The 21,082-nt window shown below is 40.5% G+C and overlaps 1 protein-coding gene across 3 annotated transcripts in view; it reads right to left on the reverse strand.

The window, feature by feature from the left end:
• Positions 1-358: 358 nt before the first annotated feature.
• Positions 359-21,082, reverse strand: part of igdcc4 (immunoglobulin superfamily, DCC subclass, member 4) — a 43,001-nt gene continuing 22,277 nt past the window's right edge. Inside the window, exons 3-20 of one of the 3 annotated variants that reach the window (XM_085764946.1) lie at positions 20,575-20,716; positions 18,581-18,714; positions 14,395-14,529; positions 13,324-13,476; positions 12,216-12,626; positions 11,976-12,140; positions 11,437-11,574; positions 10,549-10,731; positions 9,679-9,891; positions 7,961-8,062; positions 7,661-7,847; positions 6,842-6,969; positions 4,854-5,024; positions 4,612-4,746; positions 3,074-3,176; positions 2,657-2,888; positions 2,393-2,521; positions 359-2,004 (exon numbers count right to left, since the gene is read on the reverse strand). In XM_085764946.1, the coding sequence (XP_085621072.1) occupies positions 1,468-2,004; positions 2,393-2,521; positions 2,657-2,888; positions 3,074-3,176; positions 4,612-4,746; positions 4,854-5,024; positions 6,842-6,969; positions 7,661-7,847; positions 7,961-8,062; positions 9,679-9,891; positions 10,549-10,731; positions 11,437-11,574; positions 11,976-12,140; positions 12,216-12,626; positions 13,324-13,476; positions 14,395-14,529; positions 18,581-18,714; positions 20,575-20,716 (3,398 nt within the window). In that variant the 3' untranslated portion in view covers positions 359-1,467. The remainder of the gene's footprint in view (positions 2,005-2,392; positions 2,522-2,656; positions 2,889-3,073; positions 3,177-4,611; positions 4,747-4,853; positions 5,025-6,841; positions 6,970-7,660; positions 7,848-7,960; positions 8,063-9,678; positions 9,892-10,548; positions 10,732-11,436; positions 11,575-11,975; positions 12,141-12,215; positions 12,627-13,323; positions 13,477-14,394; positions 14,530-18,580; positions 18,715-20,574; positions 20,717-21,082) is intronic. The other 2 variants (XM_085764953.1, XM_085764962.1) reach the window with 2 other exon arrangements.

Consider the following 21,082-nt stretch of genomic DNA (forward strand, 5'->3'; position numbering starts at 1 on the left):
CAGTTGTATACATTGAGTAATTAGGAAGAGCAATATGATCCAAAACTTAAGGAACAAAAGTAGGGGGGTCAAAGTAAAAAAAAAAGAAAAGAAAAGAAGCAATTTTATTTATTTTTTGCATCTCCTTACGTATGTGGGTCTGACTGACGCTTTGTAGAATTTTCCTATAGAGAAGAATCAGTATTGTTGAGTCAAGATGATTTTTTCTTAAATTAAAAACATGGAAAGCATTTCATATTAAAATCAAAATTGTACTGAGCCAAAAGAGACAGTGGGGTCCAACAAAAAGCACACTGATGACAGTATGGACATTGGTGCATCCCTAACTGGGAGATAATCCAGAAGATTGGTTTATAGATGTTTTTTTTAAAAATCTCCCACCAACATAATTAAACCAGCGTTGACATGAATATGTAAATACTTTGATTCCAAAATGAGATATCCACCGTCTTTAAAAAAAAAAAGAAAGAACAAAAAAGAAACAAAATACTTCATTTTTCAACTGAGCGTCCCTGGTTTACAAAATCACACCACCTGGATATATGGCATTTTGGAAAGGAAAACTTCATGTGTACCAAATCTGTATGCTCAATATTTTTTTTTATTTAGAGTGATTTTTTTCCTTTATGTTGACTTCTGTTTTGAACTTATTTTGAATATAATAATCTATAGAAATATACAGAGGTTATAAATGCGCCTAAAATATTCAGGCACCTGAGACCCCCACACTCCAGTCAGGAAATGTGTGTAAATGTGTGACCAATTGAGTTTCTGTGAGATGCTGTGGAAGTGGAATTAGCTATGCAGTTACCTTTGTGTGTGTGTGTTTGTGTGTGTGCGTGTGCGTGTGTGTGTGTATGTGTGCACCCTGAGACAGCAGGAGGCTGGAGAGAGACACAGGTGTTCTGCACTCTCAGAGTGTGCAGATACTCTTTAAGGCTTATTCCTTAGTGCCACAGTAAAGTAGCATCTACATGGCGTAGCCCACAGAGACCCACCGAGCCTCCACGTCCGATCCTTCCAACCACGATTGTAGCCTGTCCAAGTGCTCACTCACTCTGGGAACGGTGCAGGCTTTTTTCTCATTCCTGAGTGGAACAGAGCCACGTGTGACACAGTGGGAATAGCCTTGTTCAATCCACTTCCATCTGCTTGGTTAAGTGAAATCTTTCTGTTCTTTCCTGTGGATAGGAAAGAAACCTAGAGGAAAGTATGGTTGCAATACTAGAGAACGCATATCCATATACAGTACTCTACCACTAAAAATATACTGTATATGTAGACTGTATATACACTATGAAACAATGGAATCAAAGTACTTATAAAAACTTTGCAAGGAAGAGAAAGAAATCCAATAATGAGGTGCATAAAAATAATCCTTCGGGGTTCTTCCTGGGTACTTTGTACTGAAAGAAAATCAGTCTGATGTCTCCAAGTTTGTACGGGTCGATGCCCTACATGCAGATGCTACGGGCACAGATAACTGTGTGCCGCTGAGGTAGAGTGGACAAGGCCGGAGCTGACAAAGGGGGAAGGGGACAGTCCGACAGAGATGGCCTTCCCTGGTGCAGGAGGGCAGTGTCTGGAGTCCCCGTTCTCCAGATGCTCCGACCTCAACACCGACCTCACAGTCTTTGGGGAGTGGAAGCCATTGGTCAGCCCCGTGTCCTGCTGTGGTTGTACGTCTACAACCGCCGGCTGGTCTCCTGCGATATCCAGCTCCCTGTTGTGATTACCCAACAACTTAACTGAATGGAAACTTGAGGGACTTTGTGCCAGAGATAGTTTTTCTAGCGGTTCCTCCTCTCCTGGTAAGCTTGGCTGGCTCAAAGGGGAATATCTGTCCTCAGATAATGAGGGTCCCCTTGTTGCATTAGAATCCTTCTCCCTCTTGCTGCCCTCCTCGTCTTTGTCCCCCCCGGGATCTGACAGCTCAGAGTGAACAATGACTTCTGCCTCAACCTGGTTACTGCACAGGGACGTACATAGATGATCCTCTGAGCCCTGTAACAAAAGAATGTCACTGTTACTTAAGGCACTTTAGACATAAGCAACTATCACAATAGACTTTTTGTTAAACCACCTCCCTGAACGATATTAGGAAAACTTTGGTGGGCAGTGTACTTTTTAGTCCAGTCAAAGTTTTAAAATACAAGGCCAAAAACTAAAGAATGGATTAAACTGCTCTAACATATTCCTTCCTACAGTAACTACAATGGTAGCCTATACTTCAAAGTTAAGAAGCACTCATGAACTACTTACAAAGAATGTTAAATCTTAAATTTTGCTTAGTGATGCTAATGCTAAAGCTGCTTGATATATATATGGTATATAATATACTAATGAAATTGATACATTACTGGAAGCAATTGTACTGAGTTAATTTATTTACCGTGCCATTATCATTAATTAGCATGTTGAAAGCTCCATTAATGAGTGTTGGAGAATCTTCTGTTATGGTCTCTCTGTATCTAGTGATTCTGTTGGCCCAGTTATGACTCACAGAGCCGTTCCAAGCAGCCTGCAGGATGAACGGCACAATGGATGCATCAAAATTAGAACGATTATCTTTCTATTCACCACATTTAAAATAAAAAAAACAGTATATCCAAGGCTCATCTGGAAAAGAGTTCCCCTCCCCCCTGCAGGTTTTGACCTTGGGTTCAGGTGCAGCGCCATCCTCCCCTTCCCCTGGATTAGCACTTGCCATCAGGCTCTGCTCCTCTGGGGGCTCTGCTAGCGGCTGACCAGACTCTTGACTGCCTGGGGGCATCAGTGTTTCCAGCTCGTGGCTATCATTGCACTCTGGCAAGTTAGAAGGTATGGGGCAGCCTCCCCTCCTGTACTGAGGGGTCACAGCTGTGGAGTCCAGGCCCCCAGATATTTCCCTATGTAGAGCAGAGATGACAGGGTTGTTGTAGGATTTGGGGCATCATCGAGTTAAATTTAGTATAGTTACCTGGTTTGTGATATGGGCTTTCTGTTTGTGACATATTCTGTGAGTAAGATGAATTAGGAAGGTAGATGGGTTCATAAGTACAGTATAAAAACTGACACCGTGGTATTAACATACCTGGATTTGCTGTTACGAAAGCTAAAACACATGCACAGCAGGATGCATATCAGACCCAGACATACACCGACTATGATGCCTGTCACTGCATGGATGTCCAGCTCTGTTACAATATCAGACAACACGGAAAAGAAGAAATAAGGAGTTTACACATGGCAGGAACATTGCCAATCCCAAATATATCAAACCCATTTTGATATTTGAGCTATTCACAATAAATGTAAATGTAAAGGCTATGGCTTTAATCTAGAGCTCCATCTTAAAAATACAAAGAATTATCATATCAAGGGTTAAATAATATTTGACTCAGACCTGACGTAAAGAGACTGAAAACGTATTGATTTCTTAATTTAGAACAAAATCACTTGGGCAAAGTGATATAGAGCAATATCCAACTTGGGACAGCAGACCGTCATTGATATTCATTTATGCTGGGTATCTTTGGCAGTCTGGACATGAAGAGGAAACAGATGGCCGGAGCTCTCACCCACCCACCAGCCACCTCAGTCCAATTCACACTGCATACTGGCAACACTTTCACTGTCCATGTGAACAAAATAAACCTGTTACTCTGTCTTTTTATTAAGAGCTTAACTAAATGAGATTGCATTCTTAATGTATATATTGAGAATGTGTGTATACATATACAAAGATGTATATATGGTGTTACTGTTGTGGTACTATTTGAAGGCGTAAGGTCAGTGAGTTTTAAAAAAGCTCAAGCTAAAGAGTCTTTCACATGGGAGCTAATGGTTTAGTTTGTATCACTCCCTCAATTTTAAGACAAAAAGGGCATTTAAATGTTAGAGGTAAAACTTAAATGCTGACTGATTGATTAAAAAAGTGTATAATGAGATTGCATGCTCAAACACAAAATGACAGTAAAGAAGTAGAGTAAAGAAAGTGCTTTTCACAGCAATTTTGTTAGGTACAGAGAGCAGTAATTCAAAGATCTCCCCCGTGGGTCGCTGATGATGCTGCCCCTTTGATAAACATTATCCTCAAAATGCACTTTAATGTAAGAGGCTAAATAACAGCATCCCACAGAGCTGGATTTTTCTGGTAGAGACAAATTACCCACTTTGGTAGGAAAGACAATGTGCGTGTGTTTAACCTTATAGTGCTATCTTTGCGAGGCCCAATTACAGTTAAATTCAAAATGAGGACACTTTTACATTTTTGCTTTCATGTTAACGGTAGAATGTGTTAAATGCATGAATGAAGGTGAATGAAAGTCCTCATGAGAACAGAACAGTGTGGGTGTGTGTCTGTGTGAGAAAAATCTTAAGCAACAAAGAAAGAAAAGAGCAGTACTACAGTATTACTTAAATTTTGCTGAAAGTAATGAGAGAATCATTAATTATTCATGAATAGAAAATTCATCAAAAAAACACATGATAAGATTTTTGTTTCTTTCCCATTCATTAAAATTTCCTCTCTTATTGTCCCTCCCCCTTACTGATACTAGTGCTCCTAAAACTACCATTACTTATTTTCTTATTGTCACCTTTACATGCACAACATAATACAGTATGTACCATATTGCTGAAGGGGAGTGTGAACATCCTTTACAGGTGAATAAGGCCCTGGCCCCACCTCAGTGGATGCTCCCAACTTAAAAAAGTAATGGGTGCCACTGGACAAGCCCTGGACCTCCACACTGGTAATACTCCCTGAAAAACACAGCAAACAATGGGGAAATGTTGTCAAGATCCAGATTCAATTACGGAAATTGTTTTGTTTCAGACATTCAAGTCAAGCCATGCAAGCCAACACCTACCGTCCTGAGAGAGATTCCTCCACAGGTACTCAGGCTGGCTGAGGTTTCCACTGTACAATATCATGTAGCTCACGATGACACCGTTAGGCTCCAGTGGAGGGCGCCAGCTCACCAGAACAGAGGAAGAGTCCAGAGCACTCAGCTGCAGCTCCTCTGGAGGTGTGGAGGGCCCTGAAGGAGACAGGGGGATTGGGTCAGTAATTATAACCCAGAGATAAGCTCTCACAGCTGGACATTGTATATTGTCTTTGTGGGGGATTTGACATGTTGTGCAACAACCATCTGCGTCCTCATGTCCTCGTCACCTGGGTACAGGAGAGAGGGGACAAGCAGGCTAATGGGGGAATGGGCTGGGGCTCAGGTGATGATAGGGGAGAATGTGACAGAGTGACTGGTGATAATAATGTCATTAAAGGCGATCCACTCTACACTCACCACCCTGACTTGGCTGGCAGATAGAGTCGCCGGCCAACTTAAGAGATAGCATTACACCTGGGTGTTTTATTACACCCAGTTATCACTGTTCAAGGCCAACCACTAATTTCCATGTTCATTGGCCAGTTGCCAGCTGACACACTGATTTGGACAAGTGGTCACACAAACACAGCCTGATGCATAAGCGAACTAAGGGCCTGCTTAAGGCCCCTGTGGCCACCAGAGGGCCCTCAACAGTACATCAACAGCCTCACAAGGGAACCTGAAACAGAACCTAAATCCAATCCTAACGTAGGTAAAACTGTAGGGTCCTGGACATTACACAAAGGCCCCTCCCTCCTCATGTCAGAGCACGTGTCAGCATTTACAAGTTCAGTGAGAGGATGAAGCAGATGCTCAGCCCTCTTCACAAAAAGAGGGCTGAATTGAGAACAGCAATCAGCTAAATGAGTTATCTCCCTAAATTTGATGGCAGCAAATAACAGCAACGTTAAGTTCATGTGCAACTCTCTCTCTATCAAGCCAGGCTGCATGCATGTCTCAGTGCATCTCTTGTTCTATCTGTGACTGTGTCTGGTTTGCATCCACTTGCATTGGTTGATTCTGTGACTTTGTGCCTGGAGAAAGTGAGAATGATGTACAACTATTTATTATGTTTGATAAACAACAGTGTTTATAACATTGAGCTTGGAAAAGATAATCCTGCACAAAATTAAATTTGTGCTTTCCAGCAGCAACCTCTGTGGGGACCAGTCCAGACAATATCGTGATGACACTCGTCCTCATAGGCACACATAATTTTAAAACAAGACAATGACAATCTAGTCTCTCTGTCTAGGTTCTAGTAAAACTTCTTGCTATGATGGAAAGCAATGGATTGACATGACAATTGACTCAACACCTATTTTAAAATGCTGATTAGCTGGGCAGCCCCTGGGAGGTTAGGACGAGCTCTGTGTGCATATATTCTCTTGCATGCACCGACTCTGAAGCACATCCTCACAAACACATTACAGCACTTGAAGGCTCAAGGAAGCAAAAATTCAGTACCTTTACCTTGCAATTCTAAAATAATTGCATCAAAGTGGTGTTTAAATTTAAAGGTCCTTTCAAAGGGAATGGCCGATGAATGCATTGAAAGCTCGACTTTTTTTCTTTTTTACTTTAACCCTAAATCAAAGAAAACTGTTTGTTCAAACTGCACCTCATCACACATTTATACACATCTTCAGATGGCAAAGGTATAACAATGCTCCAATTTATTGTGTAGTTCCCTTTGAGGAGGTTAAGTGATTTTTTCAAGGGCACTGCTGAGGGTTGTGGTTTTCATTTATCCATAGTAAAACAAGACATGTAGGACACTCTTGTGTGAATTCAAGTAAATGCATGTACAGTAAGAATGCGCTCACCTCCCCCAAGAAGCCTGCTGATTACTTAACATGTTTTAAAGCCTGCAGGGAAATAGTAATGCTTTTTGAATGTGGGATCATTAAAAAGTAAAGCAGGAAGGAGAGTCAAGTGACTAAATTGACAGGAACAGAGTGCAGACTCACGGTCAGACAAAGTGGACTCCTCCACTGTTGCGCTGAAGGGTCCCACCACATCCACTCCATTAGACTGTACTGCCAGCTCATAACGGGTGAAGGGCTTCAGCGCCCCGAGCAGTATCTCCTGAGCAGAGCTGCAATACACAAACAGGAGAGAGCCCTGAGTATTCATTGTACATTCTATATTCTACATCAACAGAGATATTTGATTTAATCTGCCAGTGGGCCGCTCTAGTGTATAATTTCTGTTAACCTTATACTTATACCTCTCATCACCTGCAACTTTCCAGCCAAACAACTCCATACCTGGACTCGAGGCAATTTTTTTACAAGTGTAGGAGGCATTATGAATGCAGAAGCAATGTTATGTGCTGGTTTAAGTGATGCCTTTTAAGACACCTCTTTGACTGCCACACAAATTATTGGTAATAATAGAGCTACCCAATTCTATTCAAATTATAACTGAATTCTCCTGAGATATAAATGTACTGGTCTACTTGGATGTTTGGTGATGGACAAAATATTTTAATGAAAGAAAATTCAGAAGCCAAGGTGCTGTTAAAAAAGAGGACTAAAATTCAATGACTTCAAAGTCAAACAGATTTTGCCAATAAAAGACAAAATGCCCACTTGAGTCAAGGGTTTTAGTACATCTATTCTCCAAGCACTGGCCAAGAGTGGCTGACAAACATGTGGCCAATTTTTAGATGTTAAATCATGTAAGTAAGTCTGTGTTTGTGTGTCATTAACAAAGAAGTGTTCACATGCACACACAGTGGAGCTAGTTTTTTGTGAGAAGAGCAGTGCCTGGTACCTACTACTGACCTGGTGTGGTAGGAGACCAGGGAGGCGTTTGTGGTTCCCGCTGGGCTGCAGCGCACGGTGTAGTTGATGATACGTACGTTGCTGAACCGCGGCTTCTCCCAGCGCAGCCAGATGGAGGTGGAACTGTTGGCTGTGGCTTGGATGCTGCTCGGGGGCAACGGAGGTGGACGCATGGGCGGCAACGGTGCTTTAAACACACACATTCACATTATCCACCTTGAGTCTTGGAAAGTTTAAATAATATTTGTTTTACATTTTTACACTCATTTATTCATGCACACATGTGAAGAGATATCTTACGTCTGTCTTGGATTTTGTCTGTTCTTCCCTTCCACACTGCAGCTGCTCCATCTATCTGCTTGGTGAATGCCCATACCCTCACCTCATACTGCCGGTCAGGGACTGACCCACACAATCACGCAGTCAGAGAAGACGGCAGTGAGAGGAAGAGTGGAAGAGGATGAGAAAAAGGGAAAGGGACAATAATAAGCGTGAAAGAGAATCATACATGTGGTCTACCTGTTAGGTAGGTTAAAGCTAGGCAGCCTCTCACAAAGACAAGACATTACCACCAGGCCCAAGATTATGAACTTGTACTTCATGCTTATGATGCCTGTTCGTCTTTTCAATCATTCAACAGCGCCTGCTGGTCTGCTCCTCCTCCCAGCTCGCCTGCTCACCTCTTCTCTCATCAGCTCCCTGCTTGTACACACTAGTCTGTTTCCTACTGCCCTCTTTCATGTTGACTTTAGGTGATGTGCCTTTGCTCTCCACTCTCTGTTCTTTATCTGCCTGTTTTGCTGCTAATTGTGTTTTGGACCCTCATCTTACACCTAACAATGGGCGCAAATAGCCTACCACTGCTCTATACTGTATATATATACAGTATATGGTGGATCATATATATATAGCAGTGATCATAATGATGATGAGAAAAGAAAATACATTTATCACCGAAATTGTACACTAATAGGAGTGACCGAACCCAGACTGGAACAAAGGTTTTGATTACAGGGGGAGCTGGCCCAAGAGGTGAGCTATACGCTGCTCCTAATTTCTTTCATTATTGTGTCTTGCATCTTTCAGAGTTGGCCGGCCGTAAACAAGCTGCCCCCGACTGACTCTTTTTTTTTTTTTTATGTGACCACATCAGCATCACTGCTTCTTCACGCAGCCACCTCGGTCCGTCTCTCACCGTGGCGGGGGCACGTGCCTGGTTTCTTTTATGTGTGGTCCTTTTTTCTTTGTTTCTCTACTTTGATTTTTGTGTTCTTGTCTTTCTTGTGAGTTAAGACTCTTAGCTTTTACATCTGCTTCCTGAACCAAGGTCTCAGGATTTCTAAGAATCATAGTACAAAGATATATAAACAGTCATTAAAAATTTCACATCTATCAATAAAAAACATATGTACACACACATATTATACAAATAAGGAATATGTGCACTCGCATGTTTCATAAAAACTGTATCACATGATTTGTCAGGTGACCTCCCACTTGGGTATAATTAGAGCTGTGTTTGTTCACCTGGTTCATGTCTGAAGAAGAGTTTCACCCGAACATCACTCACAAAGGTGATAATAAACAGTTACCTTGGAGCTGCTGCTGGTGTGCGGACTTTGTGTTTTGCCAATTTCATGCATTTTTTTGTCTGGCACCCAGCTTTTAGATTTTGTGGATGTGCGTGCATTCTCTATTGTTTTTCTAAGAATCATGACAATGCAAGACAGCCTTTCAATGAAATGCTAAATTATGAACTATTATTATTTATGAGTGCCTGTCCTGTCTTCAAAAAAAAATATTTTTTTTTGCAATAGCCTTAAGGAGAAATACAACACTGAGTTTGCCAAGGACACTGGTAAAATAGCATTTCCCTTGCACAGAATTGAAGCAATACCACTGTCAAAGCTTGCAATACTGGAAGTGCACAAAAATATCTGACATGGTGTTTTGTCATTACATCACACACACATCTGGGAAAACACAGAGCATTTGATAGGCCCGTATGGACAACTCACCCAGCCCAGTGAGCAGATGATACCGAGCCCTCTTACGGAGCCTGATGGTGTGGGTTTGTGTGGTCCTTTGTCCACTGGCTGACTCCTCAGCCTCAACCTCTCGACAGGACAGCTTGTAACCAGAGACCAGTGTGTGATTGGGTGAGGGATGCCAGGTCACGTTGAGTGTGTTCACTCTGGCTCTGACCTTCAGCTCAGTAGGGGCAAAGATCACTAAGAAGAAAGAAAAAACAACAACAACCCTCGTGACAAAGTCTATGTCCACTGTGCGCCTGTTAAGTGATTAAGTTGTGAATGTAGATGCTTTCAACGTATAAAAAATAATAACAGACTGAGACTGATCTTAGCACTTTTTATAATTTATTTTCTTCTCCCATTTTAAAATGGCTAAATGCACAATTTTTTACAAACTAGAATTAAATATTAAATATATAAAGATGCATCATAGTTAAAATTGTGACACTCAAAAACTGTCACAATTTAAATTGTTACCGTCCCAGATATATTTATCCACTATGAGTCAAACAGTGCATCGGCTGGTCTTAAGCATGTGATATACAAGGTTGCCCATAAAGTTGGAATAATTAAAAGCACATTCCTCTTTTTATTCCTATTATAAAGGTTAATTTTGGCTTAATTTTTGCAGTGATATGTTTGGAAGAGATTGATCAATAAAGTTTTGAGAAGATATACACTTTATCTATCAAGAATAAATCACATTGTCACAATCATTTCATGAGAAGAGGTAAAAAAAAATTTTTTTTAATCAAATTTTATGGCCAACCATGTATGTGGGGCTAACTTTAACACCAAAAATGACTGAACTGCAGAATTTCAGAAATGAACAAGATCTAGTAGTGTCATCGTTACCCATGCTGTGGTCGCTTTGATTGTAGTGGGCTAATGTTTGGTGCTGGGCCCACTCAGATGGGATCCCGAAGCCAACACCTGTTCCAGCTGCTATTCTCAGTCGGTAGGCATGGTTAGGCTGCAGCTCTCTCAGGGTAAATTGAGTCTCGTTACCCCCCACCTCCACTGTGAACACTTTGTCTGCTGTGAGAGCATCAAATACACACACTCTTATATCAATATTATTATTATTATTATTATTATTATTATACAGTATATTATCTATCTATCTATCTATCTATCTATCTATCTATCTATCTATCTATCTATCTATCTATCTATCTATCTATCTATCTATCTATCTATCTATCTATCTATCTATCTATCTATCTATCTATCTATCTATCTATCTATCTATCATGTTTAGAGAAAGTGCTATTTTTCTTTTCTTGGAAGGTATGATTCAACTGATGACATGAAATGCACAGGGACAAATTGTTCTTTACTGTGTTGTTTCTGCAATTTTTCATATAAATTGCTGTCTTTCAAGGACAACCTGTGATACAAAAAAAAGCTCCTTTCAGAGTGTGTTTGCTCTCTTTGTACATGGAGGCATGGTTATTCAGAATAAATGATTCTGTTCTGAACAACTTTGCATTAGCTTACTGTAATATTGTATAAATAATTATATTGTGCACTTGAGGGTTATGTGCTCTAAATTACAGTAATATGAACTGTTGTCCAAAAACAGAGAGGAGCCACACAGACTTTCTAGGTGAAGGAGACTATTCATACTGTCAAGAAATGAAGTCTCTCCCAAATTATCCTCAGTGTGCCACAGATGTTCTTTCACTGGCAGTTACTGTAAAATCATCTTATTGACAGCATTGTCCAGCAGGCGTTACCAACCCTGATCCAGAGAGCTGTACTCAATCCGGTAGCGGGTAACAGCTCCTCGACTGTGCTGTGAGGACAATGGATGCCACATCAGCCTGATGTCTGTGGGGGAGGTGCTGGCTATAGACAGCTGAGGAGGTACACTTGGTACTGCAAGAGGGAATAAAAGAGGAGACACTGAGCTGTCTGATGATGCACATTCAAGCCACTGCCTACGGATGTGGGCAGCTGTAAAACACGTGTGTGTGTCTATAACTAATCTATACTTTGTTATCTTAAAGAATTTGTCAAATTTGATCGTCTTCCTCTACAAAAACATATGACATAAAATGTTGAATCTACTTTTTAGCACAGCTGTAAGAAAATACCTTTGTGCCATGTCTCTAGCTAAGCTGCTACTACTACTTTTTAAATGCTTACCAAAAAAACACTTTATGAATTGATGACAAAGATGTTACAAGGTTGGCAAGCTAACAGTGTTTCCTACTGACTGTGAGTAAGTTAAGTCTCCCATGCTGACATTATTTTACCTGTGTATCAGTTTAACTCACCATCCTCCAGCATCTCCACAGTAACAGGCAGGGATGGGCGACTGGCACCCATGGGAGAATAAGCCACCACAAAGAATGTGTATGCAGTATGGGGAAGAAGCTCTTTGAAGTGATACTCTGTGGTGTCGTTGTTCATTGCAAACTGGTACTCAACGTTATCTGAGCCTATAAAACGATAGAAAAATGTTGAAATCAATGTGTAAATGTGTAACACACACATACTTATGAATAGAGACACACCTGCAGCGCGCTGGCAGTGCACAGAGTAGCCGATGATCTGGTCTGAATTGTACTCCGGTTTCTCCCAGGTGAGCAGGGCAGTGGTGCTGGAGTAGGGCGTAGCAGACAGGTGGCGAGGAGGGCTGGGCAGACCTTCCCTTACAATGACTGTCAGCTTGGCAGTGGCACAGGCCGTGCCCAGTCCATTGTCAGCTATGCACTGGTAATACCCCGCGTCCTCCAGTGCCAGCTGGTTGATGAGCAGGACTCCAGGGTTTTGGGTCTTCACTCGTCTAAATGACTTGATGGGTTGGCCGTTCTTCAGCCAGTGTAACACAGGGGGAGGCTCCCCCGAACTGTTGCACACAAACCTGGCTGTGTTTCCCCGGGAGAGGGACACTGTCTCTGGGGGCTGGAGAATCACTGGAGGGGCTATTGGAAGTAGGGAATAAAGCTTTTACTTGTGCACTACAGAAGTTATTATTGCACTTGGAAAGTGTTTTAAAATTTTAAATTTTGGAAATTTTAAAAGACAGATTTAAGGAGGAAAGTAAAAGTACAAAATATATGTGATTGAGCATGACAGAAAGACATTTTTTCAGATGGATTAATCAGGGATTAGCATTGGCATTTTTGCTCAGTAGCAATTACAAGTGTAACAATACAAATGAAAAATTTGGCTAAGATCTTACAGTTATCTCTTACCCAAGCATACATGTATGAATATTCCTCTCTTTCTCTTCTTTTAAATTATTACATTATTTTTTATGACTCAACTCGAACATGTGGACGTTCATGTACATTTATCCAGTCAAAGGTCGTGATCAGCATCAAACTGCTTCATACACAGGGCAGCCTGAAAGGCATTTACATCTAAAAGCAGATAAACTGGCCATTAAACCCTGGATTTATAAGGATTGAATAACTTAAATATAACCGTCATGCATAGATAGATAGGAATAATGTTAAAGTTACAGTTATTTGATTCATTCTTTTATTTGTTCCCACTAGGCCTTCATTTACATGGTGACCTCAGACAAAGCTGATGACAGAAAGAAGTCTCAATGAATCAGCTCTCAGAGATGTGTCATTTATTGTTACATACAGTGCCTACTAACATGAATCTTACCAGGCACATGCAGCTCAGCAGCAGCAATGACAAACTCCCTGGTCTTGGGCTTGTTGGCCCGGCAGACATAGACGCCGGCATGGTGACGCCTTGTGTCCCTAATCACCAGGTTTGTTGCGAGGACAACCACATCAGTGGAAATGGGCTTTCCATCTGATGAAAGCAGAAAGCAACAAAGAACAACAAAGGACAGAGCCAGATCATACAGATGGAAAAAACATTTTTGACTTGAGTGGAGATAATTTCTCAGGCTTTCTGCTGCCTGAGAAAAACAGCACAAAGGAAAGAGACAGCACTTTGAGCAGAGGGGGATTTGACCTGTAATCACACAAGCTGACCAACAGGTGGCTCTGTGATTTCTCAGTCTCCGTTCACAGAGCCAGCGGCACTGACACACTCCTACACTGCGAGAGAAATCACTCACTATTTACCATATAGACCACTATTAAGTTGATCCGCCATTTTGTCGGATAGTCACATGTTCTGAAGACATTGATCATCCCTCATAAAGTGAATTATCTCACAATAGCACATACAGTAGAGAAATTGAAAAAGATACAGCCGGCAGCAGGCAAGACCACTTTGCAGTGCAGGTGGTGATTTGCATAGTGTGTTACAGTTTGTGAGAATTTAAATAATGTATAATACTATAATACTTATTGGGAATGAAGGAAGAATTGCTAATGCAGACAATTCTCAGGCTGTATCCAAACATTTCATTCTCACCACAAAACAAGTGTATGTCTGTCTTTTTGTGTGTTCATGTATTATAATGCATCAAAGTTATAAAGGTGTGAATGAATCAGTGTGACAAATGTTCTTATGTAAAGAATGGCCCAAAGCATGGTTGAGGAGCAGGGGACTGTTTTGCAAAGAGAGTTACTATCGCAACAACAGCTTTACCATCCACAGATATGCAAATCTGGTCCTGACATATTACAGTTTGTTCTTTGTGTGGGGGAAAAACAGATAGTTACAGGGCAAGATGCAGATATTTTGAAGTGCAGCAGGTGCAATAAAAGGCAAAAACCAAATAAAGCGAGAATGAGTAACAGCACTTGCAAATATTACCTTGTCTGCTCCAGGACACCAGCGGTTTCGGCTGGCCTTGTGCCATACACTCCATCACGGCCGGCCCGCCCAGCACCACCGTGGCATTCTGAGGTGGTGCAACAATCACAACTCTGTTGAGAGCCTCGGTCGGGCCTGCAGCAACAAAAGAGGTGTAGTCTTCAGTATCATAAATATCAGGTAGTGCTTGTAACAGGAGAGTTGACAGTTTCAATCCACTGACTTCAACATTCCCCAGTGAAGCGAAGCAAAATGGCAACCCAGTTTGATTCCTCGAGCCACAGTTGTGCCTCATATTTCATCGATCACTGCTGAAGCTTCTGACCCTTCTTTGTTTACTAACACTACAGTAAAATGGAAAATCCAAAAGCCAATCCAGGTGAGAACTAACGACCTGATATTATATTCCTTTGATTAGTATTGGCTAGCATAGCCTCCACAACTGAGGGACAGTTAGCATTTAATGCAGACATCTAACTTGTCATAATGGTAATGTGGTATCGTAAAATCTGTGCACTACATCAGATGGTAAGAAAGGACCTAAAGACCTGACTTCAGATAAATTTGACTCAGAGATAGACACAGCATTTCACTTCATCATCAAAACAGTCTCTAGTCTGTAGTTGGCTGATTGGTATCTGGTTGAGGCTTGGATGGTGGATTTGGATGTGAGCTGAATCTGCTAGGGAAACCTTTATTAGAGAGGCTCTGATGTGAGAGCATTGGCTGAAAAAGGATGAAAACTCCACACAGCACAAAGGATTATATACAGGTAGCAGTTCCCACCTGACAACCCCCCTCATGAAAACACTCTGCTCATATTGCACGGAACCACAAATGAACCACAAATGAAAGAGCTGACCGAGGGGAGATGGTGAGACAGAGATAGGAGGTCATTTTTCTAAGTGAAGGCAGACACCTCATAGTGCCAAGAGGTGCTTTGGGAAACAGGAATGGGAGGTAGAAAAAGAGAACACAAAAGAAAAAAACATCCCTTTGTGAAAGAAAGGGTAAAGCATTAAGTCAGCTGATGGAATGACCTCAAATTATGGAGATGAGACACATCTCTTCAGTGTCAGTCAAAGTGTATTGTTTATCGTTTTAAGGGACCACACACTCAGTTCTTGAGTGTGTACCAGTCCCAAAGGTACTGCTGGTGTGAGAGGTCTTCCTTGCTATTATGCTCAGCCCAGGCAATCTCAGTAGTACACAATGCTAATGGCCACCAGAAAGAGGCTATACAGGCTTCTGTAAACAAGTTATGAATTAAATATTCAGATTACATACTGCAACCCTTTCTTATGCATTGGTCTTCAACTGTTTCAGCGTTCCTTTGTGAGGACTGAAGTGCAGAGCGCACCTTCACAGGGTTTGTAGCTATGATGGGTGTGATGCAGTGTAAAGTACTGTATGTGTAAGAAACAAAGGGGTAGTTAAGGAAATATTGAGAAGATGGATGTTTGAGGCAGATGAACGTTTCATATTTTCCATATCCACATCTTCTCAGGTTAAGTATTTGAACTTGATACAGTATCAGCATCAAGCTGTCAGAGCTGAGAGAGTTGAGGTATTCTATTCATAGAACACAGAAGAAAGTGAGTGAAGCCATGGCATTAGATCTGACATCTGTTTCATGCAATGGCTCATAACACAGCCTTAAGTATTTTCTTCCAAGGGTGCCATAATTGCAGCAAGGAGACTGAGACAAAAGGACATACCTATAAGGGCTGATCAGCTAATTGAAATTTTATTGAAACTGCAACAAATTGCAAGAGCTGCAATGTTACGGAAAAATATGTCACGACAGAGATACCTCTATCTAATATTCATATTCACCTGATGTAATCATCATAATTTTTTGTTGCTGAAAAGTAAATGCAAAAATAATAATTCAAACTGAAATTATGACCCATATTGCAATATCACAATATAAAAAGTATCTCTAAGCACTTGTATACTGTAGGCTACAAAATGCATACTAATTTTTAAAATTCTCATTGTTGATTCAAATTCAAAGAGGAGTGCATCAGCTTTGCAAAAAGGGGAGCATACTTTCCCTTCTGCTGTACATTTCATATTCAAATGATGATTGAAGCACGACAACAGACACATCACTAAAATGAGATTTGAACTGATGTGAAATTTAAACTTGATTTGTAGTGACACCAGGGATAACTGGAATTGCAAATGAAAACTTGAGGATTTGAAAGGTGGCTGCAGAGACTTTAAATGTAAATGTGCTGCATCTGACTCACTTGTGCTGGCTTTATCTGTCCATCCCCCCACCCTTTTTTGTCTTTCTTTTGACAGACACAAACGTGGTGTCTCAAAAAGGATACAATGGTTTCCACAGAGCAGCCAATTAAAGTTGACGGAGCTCTCACTAACTAGTGGCAGAGGCAGATAATGTGGCATGGCTTTACTGTGGGTTGCCTAATGGTGAAATCTCACCTGACGACAACAGCGAGTGATTCACTGCATCACTAGTACAAATAGTATGTTTAATATCAGATGCTCTTCACACAGTACACTAATCAGACTGCATTTTTCATTCAATTTCAGCATGTTATTGCCATTTCATTATAAATTGTTTTACATGACACTGAAATTTTCTTTTCTTTTCATCTGCGTGTAAGATGAAGATGAGATCTCTGTGTAATCATGCACTCAATTACAATAGATTCTTAGACTATATATTACTGAATATTTTCTTACTTGTTTATGACTTAAACTACGTTTTCACCTGAATTGTAAAATTATAATTTTTTCCTGCTCACTTTTAAACATGAAGCACACTAAAAATGTGCAGTTATTAAGAGCAACAGAGCTTAATCAGTGGCTCACAAGGTGATCAAAGCACAGGGCCAGACATTTACGTAAAACCACATTTAAAATATAAATGAGAATAAGTGTTTATTAAGACTGCACATTTTGCAGCAAATGGACAAGGTAAATGTATGACACTTTTATTTCAAACATAAGTGCTTTACAAAATATGCTTTCAGAAAGAGAACAACTAAAGATATACAGTACTGTACTGTATATACAATGACAAAGACCAGCAGTGTTGTCAGAGCTGATAAAATAAAATTCATGTAATTACACAACTGAACACTACTTCATTTTGTTTTCATACACAACTAAAGTGTCCCCAAGAAAAAATGTGTGTGAGTGTCAGACAAAGAAAAAAGAAAAGAGGAGACCGCACATTTAAGCTCCCTTATGTGCTTTTATTTAGCAGATCCAACAACATCAGCAACATTTCAAGCGTACTGTACGCTCAAAATGTTGCTGTCATGTTGTTGGATGTGCTAAATTTTGTTTCGAGCTCTTCTTCAGACCTGTCCAAAGAAGAGCAGTACGCACGAAATGTTGCTGATGTTGTTGGATGTGCTAAATAAAAGCACATAAAGGGAGCTTAAATGTGCGGTCTCCTCTTTTCTTTTTTCTTTATCAAAATTTATTTTTGAGGGCAGCACCTTTTTAATTGGATGTGCACGACCTTTCTACTTTTTGTGAGTGTCAGACATCAATTCAGACTGGCGATGTGCCTATAAAACTTCAGCGTCTTCAGTGAGCCAAGTTGAAAAATATTTAACCGTGAGCTGAACATCACCTTGTATCTAAACTTTGTTTATATGTATTCCAGTTTAGCAAGAACAGAAGCAATTTTGTTTTCACAATAAAATACAGCTACTGTATCTTATCCACAACATAACACTAAATTACAGTGATGACCCTGGTGCTCAAGTGATTCTCTGTGGTTAGATTAATGTGTTATTTTGATCTTATTACACCCACTCTCTCCTATTCTTACAGTACTGCTTGCATTATGAGGAAGTGAACTGGGCTACACACTGCACCATCTATCAGCTATTTGTATGCCTGTAGCCCTGGCATAATCATACTAACATCATACTAAATGGAGCAGACTCAAATAGAACAAAGTCTAACAAATCATACACAATTACATCTGTTTCACAAAACTGTTTTACTATTCAATTGAAATATAATGATCCTAAAATATCTACCTGCAACAATAGTTTAAAGTTTAGCTTAGGTGAGTCATTGTAATTTTAAACTCACAGCACACAAAGGGCACGCAGAGAGTGGCACTCTTTGAGACTGGTGTGGCAGCTCCCTGGCTGCCTATTCAAACAGTGTAAAGCACAGCAACGGACCTTACCTGAGGTGACAGTGAGCTTGGCTTCCTGACTGATGTCCTTCCTGGCAGAGTTGGACGCAACACAGCGGTAGGCACCCTCGTCCTCCTGGGTCACCTCTAGAATCTGGAGCACTCCGTTGGGAAGGGAAATGAACCTGTTGCACACAGGGCAGAGGAGGAAGGAAAAAAACAAAACAACTGATGATTAAATAGCTTTGTGCCCTGTAGCATGAAACATCCAACTGATCAGCTCTGTGATGACCCCGCTGCTGAGTGCATCATTTTTCACTCAGCAACAAGGCTTTTGTACGCAGACTCTTAAATTACAAGTTAACAAAAAAAAAACTAGATACACAATGTTTGTGTTGTGCCCCTATAACCATTGAGTCTGTTTCTACTCTTGACATTTAATGTATTTTCTTTAATCTCTCTCTCTCTTATGGAGATCAGGATATAGATATATTGCCATCCCAGAAGCTCTTACCACCTTTATCACGGCCAATTAATCTCACCAAAATGTGACCACTTGTAGCCTGCTCACATGGGGGGAAGAGAAAGGGAGTAGAGAAGAGGTGAGAAAAAAGAAAGAGGGGTGGAATAGGGAAGAAGCAGTGGAGAAAAAAAAGAAAAAGATAATAGAAGAAAGACTGAAAAAATGTGGTAGAAAGGAAGCAGATGTAGAGATGGAACAAGGATAATAGCGATGACACAGAGCAAGAGAAGGAGGGAGGACAGAGAAGAAAAGGCACTGAAAAATCAACCATCCTGGCTCATCTTTGTGAAAGGCCATTAACGGCGACCAAGGTGGGAGAGGCACATCCCACCAATAAGACCTTATAAGCAGCTTGCTGTTTGCGGGTCACACAGGGCTACATCAGCCATTAGCACTTAGTCCTGTGCAGTAAGGCTGGAAACAAATTCCAAGGCGATGGGGCCAGTGAAGCAACAGTGAAATGTCAATATTGTTAAGTGGCCGAGTAAATGAAAATATCTGTGAGAGAAAACTGACAGAGAGAGATGATGCGGTGAGGATGTGGCAACAGGCATACCTTTTGAAATGGTTTTTTATCTGTAAATGCGCAGAAGACAGATACATATTTCAATATTTACTTGAACATTGTTCTGCATTTAGACGGTCTATTAATTGCTTTTGTTGTTATTCAATGTTGTCTTACATTACATTACTGTACATTATATTACATACAGGTGACCTTTTTATGTCAAAATTGACAACAGAATGGTTTTCTTTTCATGTAATGGATGCAACACAATCACATTCAAAGCTGGGAACATCAGAGAGATGTCAAAGTCCTTGGACCATTTTCACTTAGAGCAAAGAAACTTGAGTGTAATCAACAAGTTAACTCCTACTCAGAGTGACCCCGTTGTATCTGCACTTCAACATTTTTTCCCTGATGTAATCAGGTGACAGGTACTGCATAAGCTCATACTTCAATGAGCTTTGAGTATCATTATGTGAGACAACGTTGGCAGCATCAGCAACAGCACCTTGAAAATCAAAAGCTATTTAACTAAAAAAAAAAAAGCATAGGCACATATTTCAGCATGGTATAAATATAAGACTTATAATATATATAAGACTAATTAGTGGGTCACAATGCTTTAACTGCAACACAATGCCAGTGTTTTTTTTAACTGTTAAATGAACTAGAAGATAACTACAATAGCTGGCATTTACATCACTGGGAATTAATATTTTGTTGTAGAAAATTCAAATGACAGCTTGTCTATGTGAGTGTTTTTCTCGCATTAAGCTTAAGCTATGTATTTCATAAAATGATGATTTAAACTTCCTTCATGAGAAAAAAGAGAAATACATAATAGACAAGACATAAATGAGGGAAATCATACAAAGGTAAAACCTAGAAGAAGAATACGCTCTCAAAATACAGTAACTATGTTAATATCCTGAAACATCCTGAACCTAAACTATTGTATTGCTCATTCAGCAATACTAGTGTAAGATGATAGAAATACAGATACAGAAGGCTTACCTTGTCTCCTCGGGTAAAGCCACTTTGTTCTTTTCCCAGGTAATAACAGGTGTGGGTACTCCCTCAATCTGGCACTCAAAGCGGGCAGCTCCTCCAGCCGGCACTGTTTGGGGCGATGGCTCCTGATGAAACTTAGAAAGACCTGGGGGCAAAGAAATGATACAGCTCAGGGAGGGTATCAATCAATGCAGAAACGATAACAGAGGACAGACAGAGAAAAACAGCCTATATCTAAACCAACACATGTGCAAACGACCTTTTTTAATCATTTGAAATCTGTGTCATGTTGTCTGCCTCTGGTATAACGAATAGGACACTGTGTTTGATGTAGGTCACTCGTGATATGACAGACTGCAATTACATTGAAGGCATGGTCTATAATCACTCCCTCTCCATCAGTGCATAAACGTAAATGGCATCTGATCACATACCAAATACATTAAATTACTTTGATTGCAAAGCCAGAATGGTCGAGGTTTAAGAGGTCCGTATACTAATTATCAACTCA

This window comes from Trachurus japonicus, chromosome 3 (genome assembly GCF_045865225.1).
Source record: "Trachurus japonicus isolate A0001 chromosome 3, Traja_1.0".
Taxonomy (NCBI): domain Eukaryota; kingdom Metazoa; phylum Chordata; class Actinopteri; order Carangiformes; family Carangidae; genus Trachurus; species Trachurus japonicus.